We start from the raw sequence: 27263 nt of genomic DNA, 5'->3' as shown, positions 1-27263 counted from the left end.
GAAAGCAGATATGTAAACTTGCAAATGTGATTGTACAAATTAGTCAGCAAATCTTTTAAACATATTTATTACATACCACGAGAGTGAGTTCCAATAACTTTGGATTTTGGAATACTGCTCCTTTACACAAATATATACAGTTGAAGAATTATTATCCCCCGTTTAATTTTTTTTTTTTTCCTTTTTAAACATTTCTCAGATTATGTTTAACAGAGCAAGGACATTTTCACAGTATGTCTAATAATATTTGTTTTTCTGGAGAAAGTCTTGTTTTATTTTAACTAGAATAAAAGCAGTTTTTCATTTTTTAAAAACCATTTAAGGTCAAAATTATTAGCCCCTTTCAGCTATATATTTTTTAAGGTCTACAGAACAAACCATCATTATACAATAACTTGCCTAATTACCCTAACCTGCTTTGTTAACCTAATTAAACAAGTTAAGCCTTTAAATGTCACTCTAAGCTGTATTGAAGTGTAAAAATATCTAGTCAAATATTAATTACTGTCCTCATTCATTCATTCATTTTCTTTTTGGCTTAGTCCTTTTATTAATCCGGGGTCACCACAGCAGAATGAACCGCCAACTTATCCAGCACATGTTTTTTACAGCAGATGCCCTTCCAGCGGCAACCGATCTCTGGAAAACATCCATACACACTCATTCACACTCATACACTGTGGACAATATAGCCTACCCAATTCACCTTTACCACATGTCTTTGGACTGTGGGGGAAACTACGTCGCCCTACTGTCATCACGGGCAAGATAAAATAAATCAGTTATTAAAAGTATTATGTTTAGAAATGTGTTGAAAAAAACCTTCTCTTCGTTAAACAGAAATTGGGGGGGGAAATAAACAGGGGGCTAACAATTAAGGGGGGGTTAATAATTCTGACGTCAACTGTATATATTTTATTTTAATGTAATACTCTCTCTAGGCCACCAGGAGGCAGATAATCATTATTGCATGTAGGATCATTCAGAATTTAGAGGCGTTGTCCTTGTTTACCTTAGCAGCATCTTCAGCGTTCACCTTGTTAGCTTTCACAAGATTAATTCTAAACAGAGAATGAACCTTCCAAACACATGTATGAAGTTGTTGTGGTAACTGAAAGACAAAAAGAGAGTTCAGTTAGGTTTAACATTAACAAACACAATTATTAAAAAAAAAAAAACATTTTCATCAGTTACTATTTATGGGGAGTGATGAACAACACACACTTAAATGTGACACTTTTACGAATAAGAGGATTGGACATTCTGTTAAATCACATCTGAGAGTCCTTTGCAATGGTTTGAACAAATGCGTTTTTAAAGTTTCAAATTTGAAGTGTCAAAGTTTAAGATTAATTATATGTAATAAAATAACACAATGAAGTAAACATTAGAAAAGGCGTAAGTATAAATAATGTAACGCTTTATTTTGATGGTCCATTTGAGTATTGGTAGACTGTCTGCCTAATATCTGTTGATACTGCTGATAAACAAACATTTCACTGACTTTGCAGGTACAAGTCAACTTAGAGTAACACTTACCTCAACCCTAACTCAAACAGTCTACTAATAATCTAATGAGAATTAGTTGGCATGTGGATGCAATGTACCTTAAATTCAACAAACGAACCATCAAAATAAAGTGTGACCTAAATAAGTATATACTGTAAATATATCTATACATTGACCTCATACACACATTGAAATAAATGCTCATACAAGCTCACATATATACATTATTTTAGCAGATGATTTTAACATCAGCAGTTCCCCTGAGGTCAGCAATCTGACATAATAAATCACATGATCAGTTCTAACATACTTCCCTGACTCACTTCCTGGAACACATTTTTAAAACTCATTGGCCCAAAACATCTAAATCTGTTAGCAAATGACCTTTACTGTGCACTGGCCAGTACACATGATCACAGTTCACTTTATATGTCTGTCAGACACACATACATACTCATTACACTCATCCACATGGCAGCAAATAATTATATTATCACAGTAAAAATATATCAAGTTTGAGATTTCCTTTGAGAGTCTAGTACTTTGCATTCACAAACATTTCTACGGCACTTGCAGCACAAAATTAATAAAACAGCACATAATTGAAACACAACATTCCATGACCAAAATCCACGGAGGGTCGCCTCGCTTAATCCAACCCTGGAGAAGAGTTTGAAGCATTTTGATTGTCACTGGAATTCAGAGGTAGCTAAATTAAATCTTGCCTTCACCATAACAACATCAAATACAAATTCCCCATTCAACCAATAGAGGAGAGACATTAACATATTACCAAGTTAAAAGTCATCAATTTGCAAAGGAAGTGAAAGAACAAATTCCACTATATGAGTCTACAGTTTTGAGGCAGCAACAGATACAACAATGTTCCGTTTCTTCACTAAGCAATGAAAAAACAAAGACATCAACCAGCTCTGAGAATCTTACAATTCATTTCATCTTTATTTCTATAGCACTTTTACAACATAGATTGTGTCCTTTACAATGTAGATGAGACAACCAGGCTTCCCACTCTAAGCCAAACATCAAATTCCCTGACTATCCCTGACTAAAAAGGCAGCTGTCTCTCCAGAGAAGTTCATTCATTCATTTTCTTTACGGCTTAGTCCCTTTATTAATCTGGGGTCACCTCAGCGAAATTAAACCACCAACTTATCCAGCATATGTTTTACGCAGCGGATGCCCTTCCAGCTGCAACACATCACTGGGAAACATCCATATACACTCATTTATACAGATACACTGCGGCCAATTTTTAGCTTACCCAATTCACCTACAGAACATGTCTTTGGACTTGTGGGGGAAACCAGAGCACCCAGAGGAAACCCACGCAAACACGAGGTGAACATCCAAACTCCACACAGAAATGCCAACTGACCCAGTCAGGGCTTAAACTAGCGATATTCTTCCTAAGAGGTGATTGTGCCTTTGATTGACATTTTTTATAGTTAGAAGCAATGTCTTCCAATTCGCTTACGATTGTCTCCGTTTGTGTTGTCAACTATGATACACAAACTACAGTTATGTTGTTTTTCACTTAATTCTCTATATTTAATTTCTTATACAACATATTGTTTAGGGCTGTGTGATGTGGGCAAAATATGTAATTGTGATTTTTTTGACATATTGCTATTTTGATTTGATGTGCAATTTAATTTTGTAGTCAAGCTTCAGCTATCTGTATATTTATATATATATATATATATATATATATATATATATATATATATATATATATATATATATATATATATATATACATATATATATCGTCACCTTAGAATTATAAGGTTCTATCTGAACTTTTTGTCAAAATTGAGTTTTTGACATATTCTTATTAAATGGCAACTTATTTACATTATGGGATGTTTTTGTATAAGTTGTTTACATTTTAAGATTTAAAAAACAAAAAAGGTGCATCTACAAAGTTGAACTCTAGCTTGGCTCTATAAGGTTCTATCTGTAAGCCAATCAGCATTTTTAATGCATGCACGAGGACCAATCAGGATCAACTTTCTTTGTCATTTCGCCGGACCGCTCTAATGACAGCGGGAAAGACCAGAAAGACAAAAATCACACACAATCAGAGTCAATTAAATAATGCCGCACCAGACACAATTGAAATGTGTGTAAATGTGATGATTTAGAAGCATTTCTTTACACTGAGATTCATTCATTCATTTTCTTTTCGACTTAGTCCCTTTATTAATCTGGGGTCGCCACAGTGGATTGAACCGCCAACTTATCCAGCATATGTTTTACACAGCGGATGCCCTTCCAGCTGCAACCCAACACTGGGAAACACCCATACACACTCAATCACACACATACTCTATGGCCGATTTTAGCTTATCCAATTCACCTGTACCGCATGTCTTTGGACTTGTGGGAGAAACCAGAGCACCCAGAGGAAACCCACGCAAACACGGGGAGAACAGGCAAACTACACACAGAAATGCCAACTGACCCAGCCAAGGCTTGAACCAGCGACCTTCTTGCTGTGAGACAATCATGCTACCCACTGCGCTACTGCGTCGCAAACAATGAGATGAATTGCTCAATTTTACATTGTTGAAAAAGAAATGAATATTTAAAAATTTGTATATTAAACAGGAAATATATTTATTTGTGTATATATAGTGAGTGAAACACTTTTCAGTGTTTATTAAACTCATTTGTTCATTGTCTGTTTCTTTTAAAGTCTATAAGTTTAATATTAAGCCTTGAAGGGCAAATACTTAATTTAATTCATAGGGCATATAATTCAATAAATATAATTTAATAATTCATATAAAGCATAAAATTTAATAAAAATTAACTATTGTAATTAGATAAAATTAACAGCTGCACTGGAAAGAAATATTTATTACAGCCTTGTATGCTTAATTTGAACAAGAAAAAATATTCATCCTAAAACATTAAATAAATGTTACAGAAAGCAAAATGTTTACTTTCTCAAGCATCAACATATTGTTACAACACTAAATTATATATTTTTTTGATTGCATTTCTTGATAAATAATGCTTTAATGAATGATCTGCCAGATAGAACCTTATAATTCCAAGTGGAAAATGTATTTTCAGAATGAGAAGGTTCTATCTGAATTTACCGTGGTTTATTTACTCCAATTTGCAAATGTAAGAGAACTTTGATAATTTACATTTGGAGAACCCTTAGGGTCTCTGTCATGTTAATGTATGAAAGAGATCTGTTACACACGTTGTTTGCAATATAGAATGCAAAAACTTTGAAGCTCAATATCTCAAAATCATTTAGAACGCAGATAGAACCTTATAATTCTAAGGTGACGATATATATATATATATATATATATATATATATATATATATATATATATATATATATATATATATATATATACTATGATACTACGATACAGAATATTGAGAAAACTGGAGGCTAATAATTCAGAGGGGCTAATAATTCTGACTACACATAACTAAAGCATGCTGAAACATCTCTGAAATTGTACTTTACTGTTGCTAATTTCTAAATTGAGTGTCACTGGCAATACTTTTAGTTGACTTTTTAGCAAGACATTCCTCATAAAGCCACCTGTGTTGCTTTTTTAGGTGCTTGTTGTTATATTTCCTCGTGATGTGGCAACAATTCTGCGACAGCTCTTACAAATGACTTGTTTTTGTTATAAAATAATTATTATTCCCATATTATTGATGTCCTGTTTTTCTTTGATATTAATTGGTCTATTAATGCTTCTAAAGCGGCAAATGCCATCATGTCACTCGTTTGTCTGTTTGTTTGTTTTTTATTGTGGATGTTCCACATAGTTCGGTTGATTGGACAGAACGAAAGTGTGCTTACTCAATTGGCTCGTAAAACTATCACACACAGACATCGGTCACGCATTTGTTCTGGCCGCAGGAAATTTAATAATACATATATTTATTTCATTTCCCAGCTTCTTGCGATTAGCTAATCACTACTTTTCAAATCGTGATCGCGCTTCGATTTCAATTGATCGCACAGCCCTAGTTGGATTGAGTGAATTTGTTAAACTGCAGAGCTGAATTTTCATCATTAACAGAGATCATGGTAACATAACGTGTAATAAACAGACAGACAGGACAGTGTTAAATTTCTGCCACAACATCTGCATTGCTTTATACTGATAAACATAATATTTGCATATAGAAATTGCTTATCTGCTGTGTGAATCCTCTAGTTGCCGCATTATTGTAATAAAAAAAAAAATTTAAATATTGAACTAAGATGTTTAATTTTGTTTAGATTTTCACAGTAAAAACCCACAAGAAATACTGTAATATTACCTCAGATTTTAAGAAAAGTCACCACAAAATCAGTCGTTTTTGGCTAAAAAAATTTAAAATTGTTGGCACAAAATCAAAGACAGACTGGTTGAGCACTGCCTCAAAAAATGATGTAAGTTTGGGGTGGGACTGCCTATTTGTTTGAGCAATAGCAGGTGAGAATGTGTGTGTGTGTGTGTGTGTGTGTGTGTGTGTGTGTGTGTGTGTGTGTGTGTGTGTGTGTGTGTGTGTGTGTGTGTGTGTGTGTGTGTGTATATATATACACACACATATATATATATATATATATATATATATATATATATATATATATATATATATATACACACACACACACACACATACATATATATATATATATATATATATATATATATATATATATACACACACACACACACACACACACACACACATACATATATATATATATATATATATATATATATATATATATATATATATATATATATATATATATATATATATATATATATATATATATATATGTGCATTGTCATTTGGTGCTGCTAGGGGTAGAAATAAAAAAATAGTACGTCGATTACCTGAGACGCAGACATACTCGATGTCCTTACAGTTGTTTGTCTCTTCTTTGGGGGCAGTGGTAGCGGAGGGTTTGAGGTCTTCCTTGCAAGCACTGAGCCAACAGTAGCGATTTCCTTCTCAAACATGCTCTTCACTATGTCAAAGTGAACCACTGTTAGATGAGGGTTTTCACCGGTCGACAAACAAGCCCTAATGTACTACACACACACAGAGACAGACACACATGTAGTTTTAATGTTTTCATATAAGAAATATTTATATCACTTCTGATCCCTATGCTATACAATACCAAAACAAATACTGCAAACAAATGATGCCAATTAAGTGCAAGTTCCAAACCTACATTTGAATATTAATGGCTTGAGTTATATCTCTTGGAACAACCCAGCTCTTACGATTCAAACACAACAAAACGTGTCCTTAATCACTCACCTGACTGGTTTTAGGCTCACGAATAAACAAAATTATTATGCACACAAAAATCTTGTGTTTGATGTCTGAACATGACCTACCAGTTAGACACAATTTTCTAGAGGAATTCTTTTCATTGCTTTTTTGAAAAACCAACCAGGGTTTTACTGTACATCTACTTCGCTGTAAGTACTTGCATGATAAATATATGAGTGAAGATTAGTGTTAAAATGTTATGCATCTGGAATTTTAAATGCGAGTAAAATTGCACAAATCAAATACTAATTCAGCCCTAAAAATATATAAATAATAATCTCAAGTCTTCTGAATATTATGTTAAGTCAGAGCATTGAAATGGCATGATGAGTAAATAAAGAGAGAAAATAATAAATGCTTTTAATGCATCTTTAAACAGTGCATTGTCTTTAAAAAATGATACTTGCTATACTGCATTTAGCCATATTAACAATAGCAACCTTTGGAAAATTAAGTTTGACCTTTAAAAGCCATTTCTGGCACTTTATCTTACTTTGTACTGTATAAGAGGATAATCTTCAAACAGGAACTCAAGTCTATCACTGACACGCAGCACATAATTGCTACGGGCACCAATGTCTTCCTCTGGCCCATGAGTAGTCTGCCATTTCTTGAGAGCATGATCCATTACTTCAGATACTGTACAATTCAACGATACTTTCAGGCTGGCTGTGTCCTACAGACAAAAAAAAAGAGAGAATACAATTGATGTTGAATTTCATGCTAGAAACATATGTAATAGGCCATATCCTGAATAAAAAACAGATCTACCTGTGACTGGTCGTAGTGCATGGTGATTTTAATTATGCCCTCATGCCTCTCAATCAAATTATCCAATGAGCTTGTGTCCAGCTGTGGGGAATAAGAGCTGCGAAGCCACTGCCCCCATGACATCATTTGCATTTGCTGCATTTTCTCTTCGCTGATTCTTTTCATTTTGGAACGAAAGTCTTTTACTTCCTGGTCTTGCAGGGCATCCAACTCATGAAGACCTGCACCATAAAGTTCTGTGACTTAACAGTCTCGCAACATAAACAACATCCACTACAAATCTGGGGTCTGTTCTTCTAAATATGTGGATTTAGCTACATTTGATTATTTATAATTTGACCCTATCTAGGATTTATTCATTCTTCAAAACTCATCCAGGATTTGTGAGGGAAAAAAATACAAATATATATATATTTTAATTATTAAAGCAAATTTTCCGCAAATTTTACTGTAAAAAATGATCTGTAAACTAAAAGTTCCCATTTAATCTTGCTTTTGACTTGCATTATAAAATGTGATGTTTGAGAAATTAGACTTTTAGTGACATTTTTAATAGTTTGAAGTTATAGATTGTCTGGACTGGTGTTTTTCATTTAAACACCATTTTCATTTTTCATTGGTTTTCATTTAAATAGTTATAGACTTCATCATATATTTTTTTTCATACAATATAATGTTTGAAATTACTAAAATCTTTTGTAAAGACTTTTGTTAAACTCTAGAGTTGTATTTTCAACATCATAGCAACAGCTCTGGTAGAAAAAAATAATTTCATATAAATAAATAAATAAATAAATATATATATATTATATAAATTATATATATATATATATATATATATATATATATATATTTATATAAACAGGATTAGTTCAAGCAAAAGTGTTATTGAAATTATACACCAACTGCTACCAACTCTTACAAGAGTACTGCATTAAATTATGGAAATAATAAGGTATTGCCAAGGTGGAATAAACTGCCAATTCTGATTTATACTTGCGTTGCACGATTGTAGTCGTGCATTTAAATTTCTGCATGCTGTTTGTGTTGCTCTGCAATAAATCTTCTGAAACGCTAGCTGGCAGTAGGTTTATGTTCCTTTGTGTTGAGTTTTTAGTAGATCAACCTCGCTCATTCAGAGGCAGAGCCGGTGGACGTCCAACAACTTTAATCATAAGGTATACACCAAACAAAAGTTTTCATCTGGAGCTCCTTCACGGGACTTTACACTTGTAAACACTCGCTCTATTGGGCTCGTGGCTCTCAGCACCGCCCACACTCGTGAGCGTGAGCTTGATGCAGAAGAATAAATTAAGGCTGGTTTATACTTCTGCGTCAAGTGACTGCCGTGAAATCCAACACATGCATTGCATGTACTCGTGCATTTATACTTCTGCACTCTGTTTGTGTAGCTCTGCAATAACACTTCTTAAACGCTAGCTGGCAGTGGGTTATGTTCCATAAGTTACTGTTTTGTTTTTTCTGAATGCTACCTTAAAGGGCCATGAAACCCCCTCGTTTCAGCAGGGTGTTTTCACACCTCTAATTTGGAAAAACTCAGAAAAGTGGGCGTGTCCAGCTCTGTTTAGAGGGGAGTGTCGGAGGAAGAAAAGAGGCTTGGTGTGGGAGTGTCTATTTGGGCGCGCTGAATTTCAGAGTCAAAACACACACACACAGGGGACAATGTGACTGTGTTTACATGGACATCTGTAATTGAATTATTTGCCAAATTATTAAATGGTGGACTTTAACTGCAGTTTGGCTCTTTCATTCAGGGAATTCATTCATGTCCCTCTCGACAAACGTGATATTTGATTCAAGGAACTGCTCTAAGCGTGTATTTTCATGCAACGTTTGATACCGCACGGCGAATGAGAGAAAAAAAACTCAGCATTTCCCGGAAACTTAGATGCACACGGCAGGTAGCGTCAGAAAGCCGCGTGTGTTATTCCGGTCACAAAATCCAACACGAGGTTATAATTTGGTTGTAACTGTTAGTGCTAACTTGTTTACACTCGGTGCAATAGTTTGTTTGATACGAATAAAATACGAACTGAATAAACAAAGAGCACTGGTCGGTCACTTACCAAATCTGTAGAGACAGGACAATCACCAGCAACTAGAGACGCGCCTTTATTTAGAGGAGACTACAAGCGAATCCAGATCTCAGCGTTTGCAGATGAGAACAGCTCTCAGGTAAACAATAATCCTCCTTAGACACGTAAGTTATTGTTGTCGTGCGTCGCGTACACTGTTAATCCACACGTGACGCCAGCTGCGCTCTCACAGAGAGAAAATGAAAACAAAACTTAACTGCAGCAAACTATAAAAGCAACACTTCACGCTTGTTTTGCCAATACAACGTGGCGTCTCTGCCGTCTACACTCTGACAGTAATGAATATTAATGAAGTTGCACAATAGGGCGCGCTGATTGGTTTGAACCAAGCCTTACTCATGCATTAATGCAACACACTGTAAGACGTAATAAGACTCACTCTGGCACAGACGTCCAGTCTGCACTCTGGAATACAACGCTATTATGTCATAGCCGTGACGCAGCTTCAAAAATTCGTTTCAAACCGGAAGTACGAATTTGCTTGAAATAACGCAAAAACAACCAATTTACACTTTTTAGTGAAATATAGGTGTCCTAATAGTGTTTTTAGCAGTGTGGGACACATATACGACTGTCAACAGCTCAAAACATGTGTTTTGGTGTTTCGTGAACCTTTAATGTACGAGAAGCTAAAACCTGCTCATTCAAAGGGAAAACCGATGAACGTGCAACAACTTTAATCATAAGGTAAACACAAAACAAAAAGTTTTCATCTGGAGCTCTTTCACAAGACTTGACACTTTTAAACGATCGATCCAACAGACTTGCGGCTCTCAGCACTGACTACACTCATCACCGCTACCAAGCCGACCAGTCACAGAGCTTGCGCTACACGTTGCTGTGAAGCATAGTTACATTTTTTGATAGGTGCACGTCAGCGTCAGCCACAACGATAGCTATGCGACCACACGGACCATACGCATGTGCTTGATGCAGAAGTATAAATCAGCCTTCAGCCTGTGGCATTTGTTTTACCGGCGAATGCCCTTCCTGCTTCAACCCAGCCCTGAGAGTACAACCCCCAATACTGCCATTCCACACGCTCTGCCAGTCACACACTGGTCAATTTAGTTTATCCAATTAACCAATACTGCATCAATTTGGACAGTGGAGAAATCAAATATTGTAATATTGTTACAAAAAAATTACAAAAACAAACAAAATCTAAATTAAAAATGAAAACAATTATGTAATCTACACTCCGAAATAAAGGTACAAAAACGGGGAGATAACTTTTTGAAGGGGATTAAAGACTTTTTGGTGAAAAACCTGTTCACTTTAAGTACTAATAAGATAAGATAAGTGCTAGGTGCGACACTGTGGCTCACTGGTTAGCTCTGTCGCCTCACGGCAAGAAGGTTGCTGGATTGAGCGCTGGCTGGGTCAGTTGGTGTGTCTGTGTGGAGTTTGCATGTTTTCCCCATGTTGGCGTGGATTTCCAAGACATGCGATATAGGTGATTTCAATTAGCGAAATTGTCCAGAGGGTATGTGTATAAATGTGAGAAAGTATCGGTGTTTCCCAGTACTGGGTTGCAGCTGGAAGGGCATCCACTGTGAAAACATATGCTGGATAAATTGGTGGTTAATTTTACTGTGGTGACCCCTGATGAATAAAGGGACTAAGCCAACTAAAAATAAATGAATGAGTACTAATATACTTTACGATTCCAACATGGATCTTTTAGATACTAATGCACACTTTGATCACATTATGTATCAGATTATAATCAGATTGTCACTTTCTTGCCTTAAACCAATTGCTGCATTGCTGATCATGATTTTGTGGATTGATTGATTTGTCCTTTTAAACATGCAGCAATACAAGATCAATTAATCCAAATATTTTACTCTGATTTGCAACCTTGAAGAACCAAATTTGCCAACAACCACCATACACCCCCCCCCCCCCCCAAACCCACCCATACACACACACACACACACACACACACACACACACACAAAAACTAATTTGTTAAAAGACCCAGGATATGCCAAATCATCTTTGATCAATTAAGCAATGTACAAAGAACATACCGCTGCTGTTTATCCACTGAATAACATGGATAACTTCTCAACTGAAATTATGTGAAAAGCACAGCATGAATCCTTCAGTCACAGATAACATTGACACTCTTGCAACTATGAAAATTTTAATATCCGCTTTAAAGGCTTGCTTGATTGGTACCCAAACACATTTTACTTGTGGTACTTTTTCCAAAATCCAAGTTTTTTTTTTTTTTATAAAAGACAATATATCAGTACTTGATATGGTTATAAACATCATATAATCATTTGTTTAAATGTTTGATTGTTCACATTTTTGTGATTTCCTAAATGAACTAGTAACATTAACAAGGAAACAATATTACACATAATATATGTTGAGTAAATTATGTAATGTGATACTGTGTACTTTTTTGTTTATTTAAATAAACTAAAGAAGAGTAAAGGACAACTTTCATTTTTGACTGGACTACTCCTTTAATGTCTGTCTTTTTCTGTTAAATGACATCAGAGTGTTTTGTTGGGAGACAGAGCACTAGGGTAAAGGTTTCAAATGGCTTCCTGATAACACACATGATGACATTTAGAGAGCATTAAAAATTCATTTGATCCTCTCTAAAAAGAAAGACTGCCCATACTGTGTGTGTGTGTGTTTGTGTGTGTGTGTGTGTGTGCGTGTGTGCATGTGTGTTTCAGATCCAATGAATGAGTAATGCAAGTGGAGTGTTTGAGAGTGTAACCCTTGCAGGCTTTGCCTGACATCTCATAGTTCCATCATGATTCATACTTTGTATACATACAAACAAACAATCAGCATTACACTGAAGTCTACGCTGATTCTTACAATCATATACATTAAAGGTGGCACTTTCTTTATAATAAAATTTCACACATTAAATTGAATAATACGATTTTCAATTCTTTGAGTCAAGTTTTCTTATAATATGAAGATTCATAAAGGATTGAAATGGCATTATGAGTAAATGAAAAATATACACTAATATTTAGCACTATATACTGTTTTGCTTCTGCAAAACTTTAGTTTGCACTCGTTGCCAAACACCCTTAAGTGTAATTGTATTGTTTAAAAAAATATCTTTTACTTATATTTATTATTTTTAGATTATATGAGTAATTTTATTTATTTTAATTTCCTTTTAAAATTCTACTTTTTGTATTAATAGTATATGTTAGGCACTGAGGGTCTTAGTTACGCAATTTTGACTTTCTGTATGTCCTGTACACATGGTTAAATTGACAATAAAGCTGACTTTGGCTTTATATACAGTTGAAGTCAGAATTATTAACCCCCTTTTGATTTTTTTTTATTCTTTTTAAATATTTCCCAAATGGTATTTAAAAGAGCAAGGAAATTTTCACAGTACGTCTGATAATATTTTTTCTTCAGGAAAAAGTCTTATTTGTTTTATTTCGACAAATATAAAAGCAGTTTAACATTTTTTTTTTTATTATTTTTGGGACAAAATTATTAGCCCCTTTAAGCTATTTTTTTTCGATAGTGTACAGAACAAATCATCGTTATAGAATAACTTGCCTAATTACCCTTACCTGCCTAGTTCACCTTATTAACCTAGTTTAGCCTTTAAATGTCACTTTAAGCTGTAGAAGTGTCTTGAAAAACAGCTAGTCAAATATTATTTACTGTCATCATGGCAAAGATAAAATAAATCAGTTATTAGAAATAGGTTTTTAAAAATATTATGCTTAGAAATGTGTTGAAACAATCTTCCCTCCATTAAACAGAAATTGGGGAAAAAAAAATAAACGGGTGATAATAATTCAGGGGGGCTAATAATTCTGACTTCAACTGTGTGTATATATATATATATATATATATATATATATATATATATATATATAAAGACACATGTTTCAATGCGTCTAAACACTCACACAACTCGCATACACTCTTTCTTCGGGTAATTCCCTTCTTTTATCAGAGGTTGCCATAAGGCACCATTTTCATTGAAACAATACATGTTTAAACAATGCATTGCTCTAAAAATTGTATCCAGCCATATTAACAATAGTAATCCTTTTAAAATACAGTTTGACCTTTACTAAACCATCTTTGCCTTTTTCCATTGTACTTCATAAATCATTAATTTGATAATCATAACCACATCAAACAATGTAAGACAAAAGCAATTATATTCCATTGTAGTCTGAAAAAGACAAGGAATAACAATTGTGGTAAAACTTTAAAGTGCACTTATTATAGTATTTTAATGAAATATGATATGTAACTAACCCTAAACCTAACCCACATTCTACCATTAATCTTATAATAAGTGCATGTAATTAATTAATATTGCTCAGTAGTCCAGTGAACGGCTTCACTTCAAATAAAGTGTAACCAAAATTGCAAATTGTCTAATTCTATTTAATTGGAATTTTACCATGTTAAAAGTATAGCATAATATTATGCGTGTGATTATGTACATATGCGTCACCTTTTCCAATGAGAACTCCAATCTTGGAATCTAGGAGGCGCTCTGCACGTCCACAATTACGTGTGATCAGTTTGAGAACAGGCAGGAATGGTCGCACATCACATAGTCGCCTGGTCTCATCCTCCAGCTCCTCGTGCACTGCTGCCTGGTTCACGCATTCGAACATGTGACCCTCCATCTCCCCCAGCAATGAGAAGAGAGGATATGTCTGCGCCTCCTTCCATAATAGCTACACAAATGCAAAAACAAAATGATACATATGAATTCTCTTTAAATCATAAATAAATAAAATCAAATAAGCATCCGTAATATATATTCTGTTTATACCACATACGCACCAGTTTGATGTGTTGGATGGTACTCTCGCGAGGGACTTCCATCTGGATGTAGATTCCAGTGGGCAACAGGAAGTCCACCATAACCTGGTCGTCTCCATCTAACCCCGACTCCGCCCACAAGTCCAGCTGATCTGTCTTTGCGGGAGGCATGGCAGAGAACACACTGAAGCCAAACCATGGGAACCTCGACACAAATCAAAACAAACTCAAATTAGCTACAAAATAAAGCAAACAACTGAAGTAGAAAGGCCTCTATTCTTGCAGCTACTCAGGCAATTTGTGATTGGCCATTGGAACTATTTAAATTAAAAGCATTAAGTAATGACATCAAATGTGCACTGTCATGTCTTATCTGCATGCGTGGCAGAGAGGAGCAGAAGCAGGACCATCGCTAGTGGCTTGAAAGGTGGTGACAATTATAGGGACCCCACAGCCCAGGGGGCCCCACAAAATATAGTACCATGCTATAGTTACACTATGCAGGCCCCTGTTCTGTAAATATTTCTAATATTGATTTTAGTTATGCCAGGGAACAAAACCACAGAAACAATTCAATTTGATAAAATAAAAATTTCCAAATGTTTGCCTTTTACCCCTCCACATAAATGGCTCAGTCTGATATCCAGGCAAAATTCTGAAATTTTCTGTGACTGGGAATTTCAATGACTATGCTTTGGGGCTATACATGAATGTTCACAAGTTTTCTGTTCTGTTGTAAAGCGTCCCTGAAATTCTAAGCACATTCACATTCAGCTGTCTTGTATAACAAAAGTTTTGTTTTTCAACAAAATAATAGATTTTAACTCAGATTTTTACGGACTAGCTCCACGAGAAAAATTTTGACTACTTGAGGTCAATTTCTTGATTTATTTGACAAATCTACATCTCAAGAGCAATCCAGTGACCCCTCTGAGGTTTAAGCTATACATCCTCACTAGTTTTGATTGTATGTTTTGTGACTATGATGTGTGTGTCTTTTTTCTTTGTTTATTTTGTCTCTTCTTTGTTGTTTTCTTTTATATTGTCTTTTGTTTGTCTAAAATACGAGCCAATGTTTGTTCTTGTTCAGTGTGTGTGTGTGTGTGTGTGTGTGTGTGTGTGTATATATATATATATATATATATATATATATATATATATATATATATATATATATATATATATATATATATATATATAAATGCTTAAAATAAAGTAATTAAAAAAAACAACAAAATAAAAGATTTTAGCATCATTCGATGTAAATTTTTGTAAAACATTTTTAAAAATTGTGTCATTGTGATATGTTATGTTTAATGACCCATTTCATTGAGTAAGCAATGATTTCCATTTCTCTTGGATAACGTCAAAATAAAAGTTGTTCCATTTAAAACACTGCTAACAAAAAAATTATAATAATATAAAGCCTATAACCGGCCATTATGCAAAATATATATATTGTTTTATTAGGAAAATATGAAAGAGAGAATATATGTAAGGTACTGTCAAAATAATTGATTACTTCCAGTTTAAGCACTGCTCCTTTAGGGAAGGATTTCCACCCCTTTTATATCAAACAAATTTTTTGGCCCACGAACCCCCCTTTATATTTTTTTAAATAAAATATCAGAAAAAAAGTCTAATAATAAGTTGATGACCAATGAAATTTCAGGTGAGTGTGGATTTGACCTGTCCTCTGGAGGCAAAAAAGCCATTTTTGTTACCATAGCAAGCTTGAGCACACTGCTAGCAAAATATAAGATAGATTTAACTTTTTAGCATATTAAAATCTAAAAATCTTTACAGTACATTACAAATATGTGTGATGTGTATGGATATGTTAAGAAGCATATTTGCTTGAGAAAAGACACTTTTTGTTATTGTCTATATACTAAAATAAAAGTTTTTCATTTGTTGCCTTAGGGCACAGGTGTCAAACTCAGTTCCAAAAGGGCCGCAGCTCTGCACAGTTTAGTTCCAACCCTAATTAAACACACCTGATCAAACTAATTGAGTCCTTCAGGCTTGTTTGAAACCTACAGGTAAGTGTGTTGGAGCAGGGTTGGAACTAAACTGTGCAGGGCTTCGGCCCTCCTGGAATTGAGTTTGACACCCCTGCCTTAGGGCAACATTGTGCAGTTAGACGACTGTTGTAAAAACAATAACACATATATATATATATATATATATATATATATATATATATATATATATATATATATATGTTTTACTGTAAACTATTGCTCACAGGAAATTGATGAGGTAGAGAACAAGATTGATCAGTTAGGCTCATTCCTTCCGACAGCGAGCTTAAAGAGTCTCATTAGCTCTCTCTCCATTCAAAGATGCGAATAAAACTTGCAAAAAAATCCCAAGACGGCACTCATACTAAGTTGAAGACAGAAATAGACAGGAAATATAAGTGATCGACCCGAGAAAACTTCAGCCACGCACAACCTACAAGACATGACAGGACTAGTGTCTAGACTGCCACCAAAACAAGAATTAACAAGACTAAAGTGGCAGAATCCTGACATCCACTTTATAATCAAATCAATTAAATTATGATTCCTGTAACATTAATCAAACTATTTAAATTATGCCAACTTTTATTAGAATGTATTCAAAATAATGAAATTATTCCAACTATTATTAGAACCATTATTATATTTTAATTATTCCAATAAAGTATTATAATTATATTATTTTGAATAAACTATAAATAAAAATACAATCATTATATAATATTGTAATCTTTGATAATTTATTATATTAATAAACTATCACTGTAAACATTTCAATTTTACTTTAGCCTCATACAGTACTACACTGTGTGTTTCTCCCATGTGTGTGTGTGTGTGTGTGTGTGTGTGTGTGTGTGTGTGTGTGTGTGTGTCAGTTGATAAGAAAGAAATTTACTAAGCATTAGAACTATCCGTGAAAGATCATCATATCACGTAGAATTATATCACACATACGGACCACATAACTGATGGGTGTTACCATTTATATGGTAATATATATGGTGTTCGGTGATAAAGAAAAAAAAAACTGTCGGATCATTGTTAATTATTAGATGACACCTTTCAGGAAGATAGAACCATAAATGGTTGTTTTTCCTAATGGTGAATGATGATAAGAATGTACTGGAATATCATATAGCTGACAGTGGGGGTGTTTAAATTAATTGTTTCTTCGAAGCACCGCGATGCAGACGCGGACAATTCGGTATCGGTACAGTAACAGATCCTAACCGGTTATTATGTACTTGTCATGATCACCAGCAATCTAACCACCAGATGTCACTGGTAAACACTCACACACATAGGACTACAAATCTGCTTGTAAATGGACTACATATTCAGTCATGCCACACACACACACACACATCTGCTATAGTGACACTATTTCACTGCCATAGAGAAAGCTGCAGTAAATTCAATTTCTCTTTCACTCTCTCTTGACCTGCTGGTGTGACGTTTCCTCTTCTCTCCGTTGTTAAAGCTATACTTGTGAATTCAGACATGAGCATGTCTGCAGAGCAAGTTTTCTCCACCACGTCTATCATGGATCAGCTGAGATCGGCGCTGCCGTTTATCAGTGTCACTCATCGGTGAACAGTGCCAGCGCATTAGAGCTAATCGCGGATCTTTCTGTGGAGCCAATCAAAGACGTTTAACAACTCACTCGACAACGTCCCAAAAGCAACCAGGATAATATTTACATTTTTGTTCATTTGCTTTCAATGCTCATGTTGTTCTGTGCATGTCTTTAAGTTTTGTTTGATGCAGAGTGTTTTCTTTGAGCAGGTAAAATTAAAGGAACAGGTCATATATCTGACTGCTTGTATTAAAAGACAAAATTGTATTACAAATACACAGGCTTAAATTTTTTTTTTAAAATTATATATTTTAATATAAGAATTCTTGTGCTGTAAAGTAAAATATAAAATTGTGTATGAAACGCATTGTCATTGCACCATAATGCACAAAAATATCAAATTGAACCGAATCAATGGCATAATAATCGCAATTGTAACTGAACCATGAGACCAATGTAGGTCACACCTCAAGATGACAGAGTTTGGGTTTGCCATCTCCAGGTTCTTTCTATGTATATATAGCGTGAGTAATAGTCTGACTATTATATCTTAGTCATGGAAGACTTTAAAGTAATCCCTATTAATCCTGGTCAAATTTGGACCAATGAGGTTAATACTGGAATAATACCTCCTGATGAACATCATGATCGTGTCATCATGTATAAAATCCTGCTCCTGATCCAGTGGCGAGATGCCGACATGCTGCATGACATTTTTGTCTCCATAGACTAGTTGTTTAAATGATGTGACTTGAATGATCGATATAAAAAAATAAGTTTAGCTGTTTCACACGCAGAGGATTCCCAGATGTCTCCGCCCATATACTAAATGCACAAATACCCCTAGTCACATGCTGACCACCACAATAATACATACATGTCTCAACATTTCTCTTCAGAATTTTCTGGTCTGGTTGTTGAATTTAAGTTACATTGCATCTACACGGCAACAAATTCTGATTAGATTATAAGTAGACTGTTAGGTTGGAGTTTGGGTTGGGGTTAGGATAAGTTGACATGTACTTGCAAAGTTTGTTATAGTCAGTTAAACGGCTGTTGAACATCTGTATCAACAGATATTAAGCAGACAGTCTATTAATACTCAAATGGAGCATCAAAATAAAGTGATACCCCAAGTTTTCCCCATAATCAGACCACCTCCATCAGACAATGAACCAAAAAACTGGCTGAATAAATTTTGCACCAAATCTGGATATCGAAACCTGACATTTCTGGGTTTGATGTTCTGAGACGGCTGTTTCAGCAGTTCTGGATTTAAGATCATAAAAACTGATCACCATGCTCATGCAGCACATCATTAATGCTCAACTGAAAAAAAGAGTGTAAACTGATTTTTAATTCTCCGTCAAGCGCACGCAATTGGTCCGGTGCAGCCTTTGCGTGGTTGCATATACTGTCACGCACCCCTCAAAAAATTTAACTACACGTCGCAATGACGTGTATCGCAAGCTTAGTGATTGGTTGGCTTGGTAGTGCTGACGAGTGTGGGTGGGGGTAAAAGCCACGCAAGCCCGATGTAGCAAGAGTTTACAAGTGTCGAGTCCTGTGAAGGAGCTCCAAATATAAACTTTTGTTTTGTGTTTACTTTATGATTAAAGTTATTGCACGTCCACCAGTTCCCGCCTCTGAATGAGAGAGTTTGAGCTGCTTGCACATGATGGTAGCATTTAGAAAAAAACAAAACACCCTCGAAGAAACTTGACACAGAGGAACATAAAAACATCACTGCCAGCTAGCATTTTAGAAGTGTTATTGCAGAGCAACACAAACAGCACGGAGAGGTATAAACCAGCCTTTAGGGTTGTGCTTTCGACCACTCGATTCAGCTGCAACATTCCTGCTTGTTTGACCCGCACCATTCTACTTCGACTTACACTTTGAAAAACTTTAAAGAGCCAAAAAACTTTAAACCAGAGTTCTTTGGTTCTTCAGGAACTGAGGAGCAAATCGTTTATCATGTTGAGACTGGAAGACATCAGGACCAAGATTTTGGAAAACTCCTGTGAGTCAGTTAAATGGTCTGTTATGTAAAGTCATTAATGATGCTACAAATGATGACCGATTATCTTGGTCTAAATGAGTGACAAATCTTAAGAAAGAAATGAAAAATATTGAGAACTCTAAAGATGATCTGAGTCAAATTTGGTCCAAATCAGCCAAACGATGCTGGAGGAATTTGAAAAAGTAGGTTTTGGACTTAAGGCTAGATGGCGGACAGAAGATTTAGTTAATTAAGGCATAATTGGTATCAATATTCTCAGGATAACCCAGTGAATGTATCAAGATAAGTTTCGTAACAATAGGCAAAATTAGTCAACAGTTATTAGCATTTTTAGAAATATTGTTATAACGTTTGACCAAAAGGTGGTGCTGTGACAAAACTTTAAGCACCTTCAGGGCACAGTCCCCAAGGCACAAACCTACTGTCATAACAATTCACTAATGTGTCCGTAAAATATAACAATTTTAGGCCAAAATGGCTGACCTAGGAACATCAGACATCATTCGACTTGGCATGTTCCACCGAATGTAATAAAAAGAGCAATTTTATGAATTTTGGACAAAAAAGCCATTTCTTGCATCTCTGGACCACAAGGGGGCAGTGCCCTGTAATGATGCAGCTCACATCAGACTATGGTTGTGATAACACACACCAAGTTTGGTGTGAATATATCAATACATTACGGAGATAACACCTTAAGTCAATTTGTGCAAGCTCTATGTTAAATTTGATCGCAAGGTCATCGAAAACGGTTTGTCTAATCAACTTGAATTCCATGGTCAGCGTAGTCTGTACATTATGTGATTCAATTTTGGTGAAAATCAGACAAACAGCCTGAGACGAGTTTGTTCAAATAGGTTTTGCAAAACATTCGAAATAACAAAAAAAAAAAAAAAAAAATGTCATGACAGAAATTGATGTCATGTGGTGCATTTGAATCGGCTTAAAGAAAAAATAGCCCATTCGCTTCAAAAGTTAGACTTTAGACATCGGTTCACAAGATAAACATAAGTGAAACTTTAGACAAGTGGTGGCACTATGAGTTGGAGTCCAAATTTGTTGTGGTCGAAGATCAGACGGTCCTCTATCATCAGTGTGCCAAGGTTTGCGCAAATGCCACAAATGGTTCATATAGGGCTGCCATAGACTCCCTGAACAGAAGCTAGAAGAATAATAATAACTAGAACCTAAAGTTCATTGATAAACTTTGATGTTGGCTTGAGAAAGTTGAGAAAGTTGCTAGGCAGTTGCTAAATGGCAATGCTCGTGTACATGTTTGATCAAATGCTAATACTTAGTAGGCATTTCTAGCATATGTTATTGCATTTAGATAATCATTCATAGCATGTAGCTAATCGTTATTAGCACTTGGCTTCCATTATCATTGTTACCATGCATAGTACACAGGAAGTCCCATTTGCTAGCATGAGTCAAACAAGCCAATGCCCAGGTCCCTACGATGTTCTGATGTAGAGATATTGCTATTTTAAATGGTTGCTAGGTTATACTGTTTTATTGCTATGGGGACATTTGACAGGTTAGTGATGATACATCAAAGCTTCTTGGCAATATGAGTGATCTTAATCAACCCGATGTTTCTATGACAGTCTTTATGAGTATCAAAAACTGGACTTGAACATTATGTATTCCTGGTGTTGGGTTGCGGCTGGAAGGGCATTCGCTGTGTAAAACAAATGCTGGATAAGTTGGCGGTTCATTCCGTTGTGGCGACCCCTGATTAATAAAGGGACCAAGGGAATGAACATTATGTAAAAATGGCTTGCTGTATTTTTTTGAAAATACAATGCTTAATAAGTGTGAAGGTGATACATGGAAAAATGGCTTGCCATATCAGTAAAAAATATGGAGTTTAAGTCAAAAATGGCTTGCCATATTTTGAGAAAAATAATGCTTTAAAAATGATTAATTGGAAACTGTAAGTCTCATAAACCTTAAAAATATAGCAACAAAATCTATCGCATCATAATACAGCTTTTGGCCAAATTTGGGGCTTGTATAATTTTTTTATATGCCCGGATTATAAAAATTTAATATTTAACATTTTTTATTTAAAAAATGATAAGTCTTACAGGCATGAGGAGATATAGCAACAATCTTGAATGCAGAAGGCACATTTTGACCACATTTGGGCCTTGTGGCATGATTGGCCTAGGAGGAGATACGTTTGTTTTCAAGGACAGAGTAGTATAACAGTATGTTGGCTTTCTCAAGCCAACATAATAATAGAATGACTCAATCATGTGGCTAAAAACTATGGGGTAATTTCAGACAAAGCCCTAGAAACTGATGTAGAGCGGTGTTTCTCAGCCACGTTTCTGGGGACCACCAGCTCTGCACATTTCAGATCATCAGCTCATTAGCAGAGACCGAAAGACCTGTAATGGATGTGATAAACAAAGGAGACTTCCAAAACATGCAGTGCTAGTGGTCCTCCAGCAACATAGTTGAGAAACACTGATGTAGAGCATGTGTCAAACAATTTGTTGTGGTAAGTTAAGGGCTCCGTGGGCAGGACTGGAGTTTTATGACCAGAGCATTACAGATATCTATAAAACTAACATTGTAGGGCAGTTTAATATCACAATGACGCTGGTATGATTGTTGGGGAAGAAGTACAAATTCATTCTTGTTCTGTTTTGTGTTTTCAGTTGTCTGCAAATTAGACATTTGAACAGTGCTTATGGAGTACATGACGAATAGTAAAATAAACCTCATTGACATACAGGATGAATCACAGTTACGTCAGTGCTCAGCTTCATTTTTGACCATCTACATTTCAGCCTTACATCCCATCCAAACATGTAGTTTGTTAAATCACCATGTACTTATCCAGATCTGGTCTGGTGATAAACAGATGTTAAAGTGGTCGCACTTGGTCTAACTTAAGCAGTACATTTACGGAAGAAAAAAAAACAGACCTTTATAATTAATATAATGTTTACATGTAATTAAGAAATTGTAAATTAAGTCTAAATTAAATATCTTCTTTACATAACCAAACTGTCTCAAGTGCTTCGTTCAGTGACAATGTCTTTACTTTTCTGAATCACATGCTGCTGCTCACCTCTCTGCTCTCACCTTACAAGCAAAGAATTGTCTTAAACATGACAACACAAACAAGTGTCCAGACAGGAGTGGAAAATAATTCAAACAATGTTTCAATATCTGATAAACTGGGACAAGTGTGCTAGAATGTTTTTAGATGGCTCACCACAAAAGACAAACCCTTGTAAAAAAAAAAAATAATAATAAAAAAAAAAAAATATATATATATATATATATATATATATATATATATATATATATATATATATATATATATATATATATATATATATATATATATATGGTAAGTTAAACATACATGTCTACATTAATAAAACAGAATGTTTTCATTTTGTTTTACTATTGTTTAATAAAGTATGCACAATCGAAAAAAAAAAAAAAAAACAGAAGAGAGATACTTGCTGTGTCAGTGCAGCAAAGTGCACTTTGCATGCTTTTAGACAGTCCACCACAGACATTACAGCTCGTATAATAACTCTGTTGTGAACACTGTTGTGAAGTGCTTCAGGAAGCCCAACCTCCACATCCACCACAGCTCAATATCACTAGTGATCTCAGACCTCTGACCTCTCTCTGCTGATGACACCATTTGTTAAGAGCTGAGGTTTATCCTCCATGTTGGTCCTTCGCTTAAGTAGGTACTTCATGAGCTAGTGCTCTGAAACATTAGTTATCGGAAACATTTTCACTGCTCCTAGCCAGCGAAAGTTGCATGCATGTATAGAACAGGGGTGCCCAAACTTTTTCTTATAAAGGCCCAAAAACAAAACTTGACTGAGGGATGTAGGCTGAATATATAGCATACTGAATATATATTACATCGTATAACATAAAATTTGCCATGGGTTATTTCCTAGTTTATTTTCTACTGTTTAAAAATAGCTAGAAAATGTTGCTTTAAATCATATGAACTAAAGCACAATTTTTAGCATTTTATAATAAACTTATTATTACAATAAAAACATAATCTCATTTATACCACAATGGAGTAATTCTGAAAACACTAGTCGACCTGCGCCTACCTTTGCCTTGATTTGCTTTCCGATGTCTTGTGCATCGCTTTTGGTCAAGACATGTTTTACATTTTAAAAGTCTGATTCATTTACAACATTTAATTAAAACATTTAATTTTTGACTTTTTTTTGTAGCTCAGCAATAAAACAAAGCAACAAAGGGTTATGTTCAAATCAAAATAACAATCACTGTCAACGGCATTCGCCAAAGATGTCACCTACCCTGTTGCTGTCTAATGAAGGAATGTGTCAGAGCTAGGTATACACACACACACACATATATATACATTAGGGTTGGGCATCTAAGCTATAATGCCGATCCGATACCCATCTCGATACAAAGAATACGATCCGATATATTAGCGATACATTTATGACATATTGCGATGCGACATGATACGATTCACACCCATATCACGATACAATGCGATAATTCAGCACTAACTAATTAAATCAAGTTTATGATATTATGTGAAAGAGGATGCTGTGCCATTGAATGAGTTTGATTATTTATTAACCAAGCAAAACCAAGACTTTTTTTACAAACTGGCTTTTCTCTCAGAGCCAGAGTGTCAGTTTACAGTAGAGGGCCATTTTAGAACATATAGCACATATTATTTAAGTATTTTCAAGATAAACAGAATGTATAAGTGCAATATATATTAAAATATATATATATTTGCACTCTTTCAACATAAAGGTTGAGCATTGCACAACAAGAATTGTGATTTAACTTTTCAACTATGAAAACAAGTTTTACAAAGATATATTTTGCCACTGATTATTCAAAACTTAAGGTCGTGAACTAGCAGTGTTATGCTGCGTTGAAACATCACTGTCACTGTAAACAACAGGCTAATAAAAATATAACAAACCAGCAATCTTCTTGCTGTGAGGTGGTCAAACTACCCACTGTGCCACCGTGACACCCATTATTTTTATCATTATTATTATTAATATTATTATTATTATTATAATTAAATAAAAATTAACAGGAGGAGGTGTTTAAAACCGCCTAGTGCGGCAGTATAGAGAGGGCGGCGTCTGCAACACCCAGTTATATCCGCGCATAGGGCGGCAGAATAGAGGTCCGCGACACCTGCGCGTCCGCAGTTATATCAGCGCATAGGGCGGCAGAATAGCGGTCCGCGACACGTCACTTCATTTTCATAACCGGTCACTTTCGTTTTCACATTGGGGTTGAGGGCGGCGTGATCGTCCTCTGCCTAGAGCAGCAGTTCAGCTTGCTCCGGCCCTGCAGATGAACAATGCAGTAACATCCGTTATTGGCATAGAGCGCACAAAACTTTTGCGCATGGAAAAAAAAAACTTGCAATGCTTTTCTCACCACTTTTGGAGCTGGTAGCTACAGATCAAGCAGTGCGAAAGCCGGGGATGTAGGAACACTGGAAGATGCTTTCACAACAACACCGTGGCGCCGCTTCAAGTGAGATTTCAGATTACTCGTACTGCCCATGTATGGCACATTTTGCAAATTGCATCTGTCCTGTCAAGTCGTCCATCCTTAAATCCATAATGTTGCTATACTTTAGATTTAAAACTCAGTGGGGAATAAAATGTTTGTTTTGCTTCTCGCGCTTTCTGAGGGCGCACCACTAGCTTCATCCGCACACCTGATACACATCCGCAAATCCGTTGCTAAGGCTTACTTTATGTAGGTCGATTAAATTATGCACCAAAAACAGGTTGACAACACTTGTTAATAAATAAAAAATACATTCTATATTAAAAAAATAAGCTGTATCTCGCAAAAACCGATGCATCTCGATTTGCTTCCAAAATTTCATTCTTCCTCTGCTGCTCTACCGATGCACTCGCATCGTGCACGCGCATGACCGCGTATCGATACATATCGATTAATCTTCCCATCCCTAATATACATACATACATATATACATAATTGGGAGTTTTCCCGGTGGTCATTTTGCAAATATTATTTTAAATTACGAAAAATATCATTTTACATCCCTTTGCTACATCTATGGGTAGTGACTGCACAGGCATTACTGACAAAGAGTGTGTGTTTGGAAATGTACTATCCTCCCTCTCTGTTAAATTTGATCCAATCCGTGTCTTGAAACACACCCCCTCTCCTGGATTCACTTCTCATTCTGATGGTGGGAGCAATTCGTTTGTGAATGAATCCTGTTATGCAAGACTCGTTCACTTAGCCGACAATAATACAAGCTTCTAGCACGGCAGCATCTTGTTGTCAGAATTCTTTAGCATTTTTTGCTTATTTTATTCAACAAAACTAGCATAAGCCTAGTATTTAGTGCAAGTTGATGCTACTTTTCCCTATGGTGAATGCAGTAAGTGACTGTATTATCATTAATAACGTTACTTGGTAAGCACAAAAAGTTCTTAACAAAAATGTAAATCAACAAAATCTTACCTATGAAATGTTCTGCCTTTAGTGCTGTGTACAGGTGTAATAATGAGAAAACAAAGCACAAAGTCCAGCATCTTCACGTTGGCACAATGTCTTGACTAGTGCGTTGAATGACATTTGTGCTGAGAGCACTGTACAAATGTGGCGGCGCTATTGACACATGCACAGGGTCCATATGCAATATCTATTGTATATATCTATGGCTCAGTATGAATCGGCATCACTAAAGTGCTGGTCACGTGACAACAAAGGTATAAAATCAACAAAGGTATAAAATATAGTCTGTGATAGTAAATGCAAGGCAACTTCTTGAAATGCAGGCATAACACTGTATGACAACTTTTCAGATGACTGTTCTAGAGCCTACAGCTAACCAATTTGTCAGATTCTAGAGAGAATTATAAATGATTTAAAAAAGTTTATTTTAAATAAATACATTAAAGTATATAATTTCACTCACTTGGGAAATGGAGGCAACTTGAATAGTTTGTGGGCACAATTAAGTGCCATATTATCTGTTAATTGTACGAAATAATTCCAAAAGGCAATTGACTGTGTAAAGCCACATAAAACAAAACAAAAATATGATG

General features: G+C 35.3%; 1 protein-coding gene across 2 annotated transcripts in view; it reads right to left on the bottom strand.

The window, feature by feature from the left end:
• Nucleotides 1-27263, bottom strand: part of pik3cb (phosphatidylinositol-4,5-bisphosphate 3-kinase, catalytic subunit beta) — a 96970-nt gene that overhangs the window by 23598 nt on the left and 46109 nt on the right. The window contains exons 4-9 of one of the 2 annotated variants that reach the window (XM_005157466.6): nt 14559-14742; nt 14221-14449; nt 7624-7844; nt 7346-7528; nt 6405-6602; nt 1013-1111 (exon numbers count right to left, since the gene is read on the bottom strand). In XM_005157466.6, the coding sequence (XP_005157523.1) occupies nt 1013-1111; nt 6405-6602; nt 7346-7528; nt 7624-7844; nt 14221-14449; nt 14559-14708 (1080 nt within the window). In that variant the 5' untranslated portion in view covers nt 14709-14742. The remainder of the gene's footprint in view (nt 1-1012; nt 1112-6404; nt 6603-7345; nt 7529-7623; nt 7845-14220; nt 14450-14558; nt 14743-27263) is intronic. The other variant, XM_073924378.1, reaches the window with a different exon arrangement.

This window comes from Danio rerio, chromosome 15 (assembly GCF_049306965.1).
Source record: "Danio rerio strain Tuebingen ecotype United States chromosome 15, GRCz12tu, whole genome shotgun sequence".
In the NCBI taxonomy this organism is placed as follows: Eukaryota; Metazoa; Chordata; class Actinopteri; order Cypriniformes; family Danionidae; genus Danio; species Danio rerio.
This window is presented reverse-complemented; position numbering and strand designations above follow the sequence as displayed.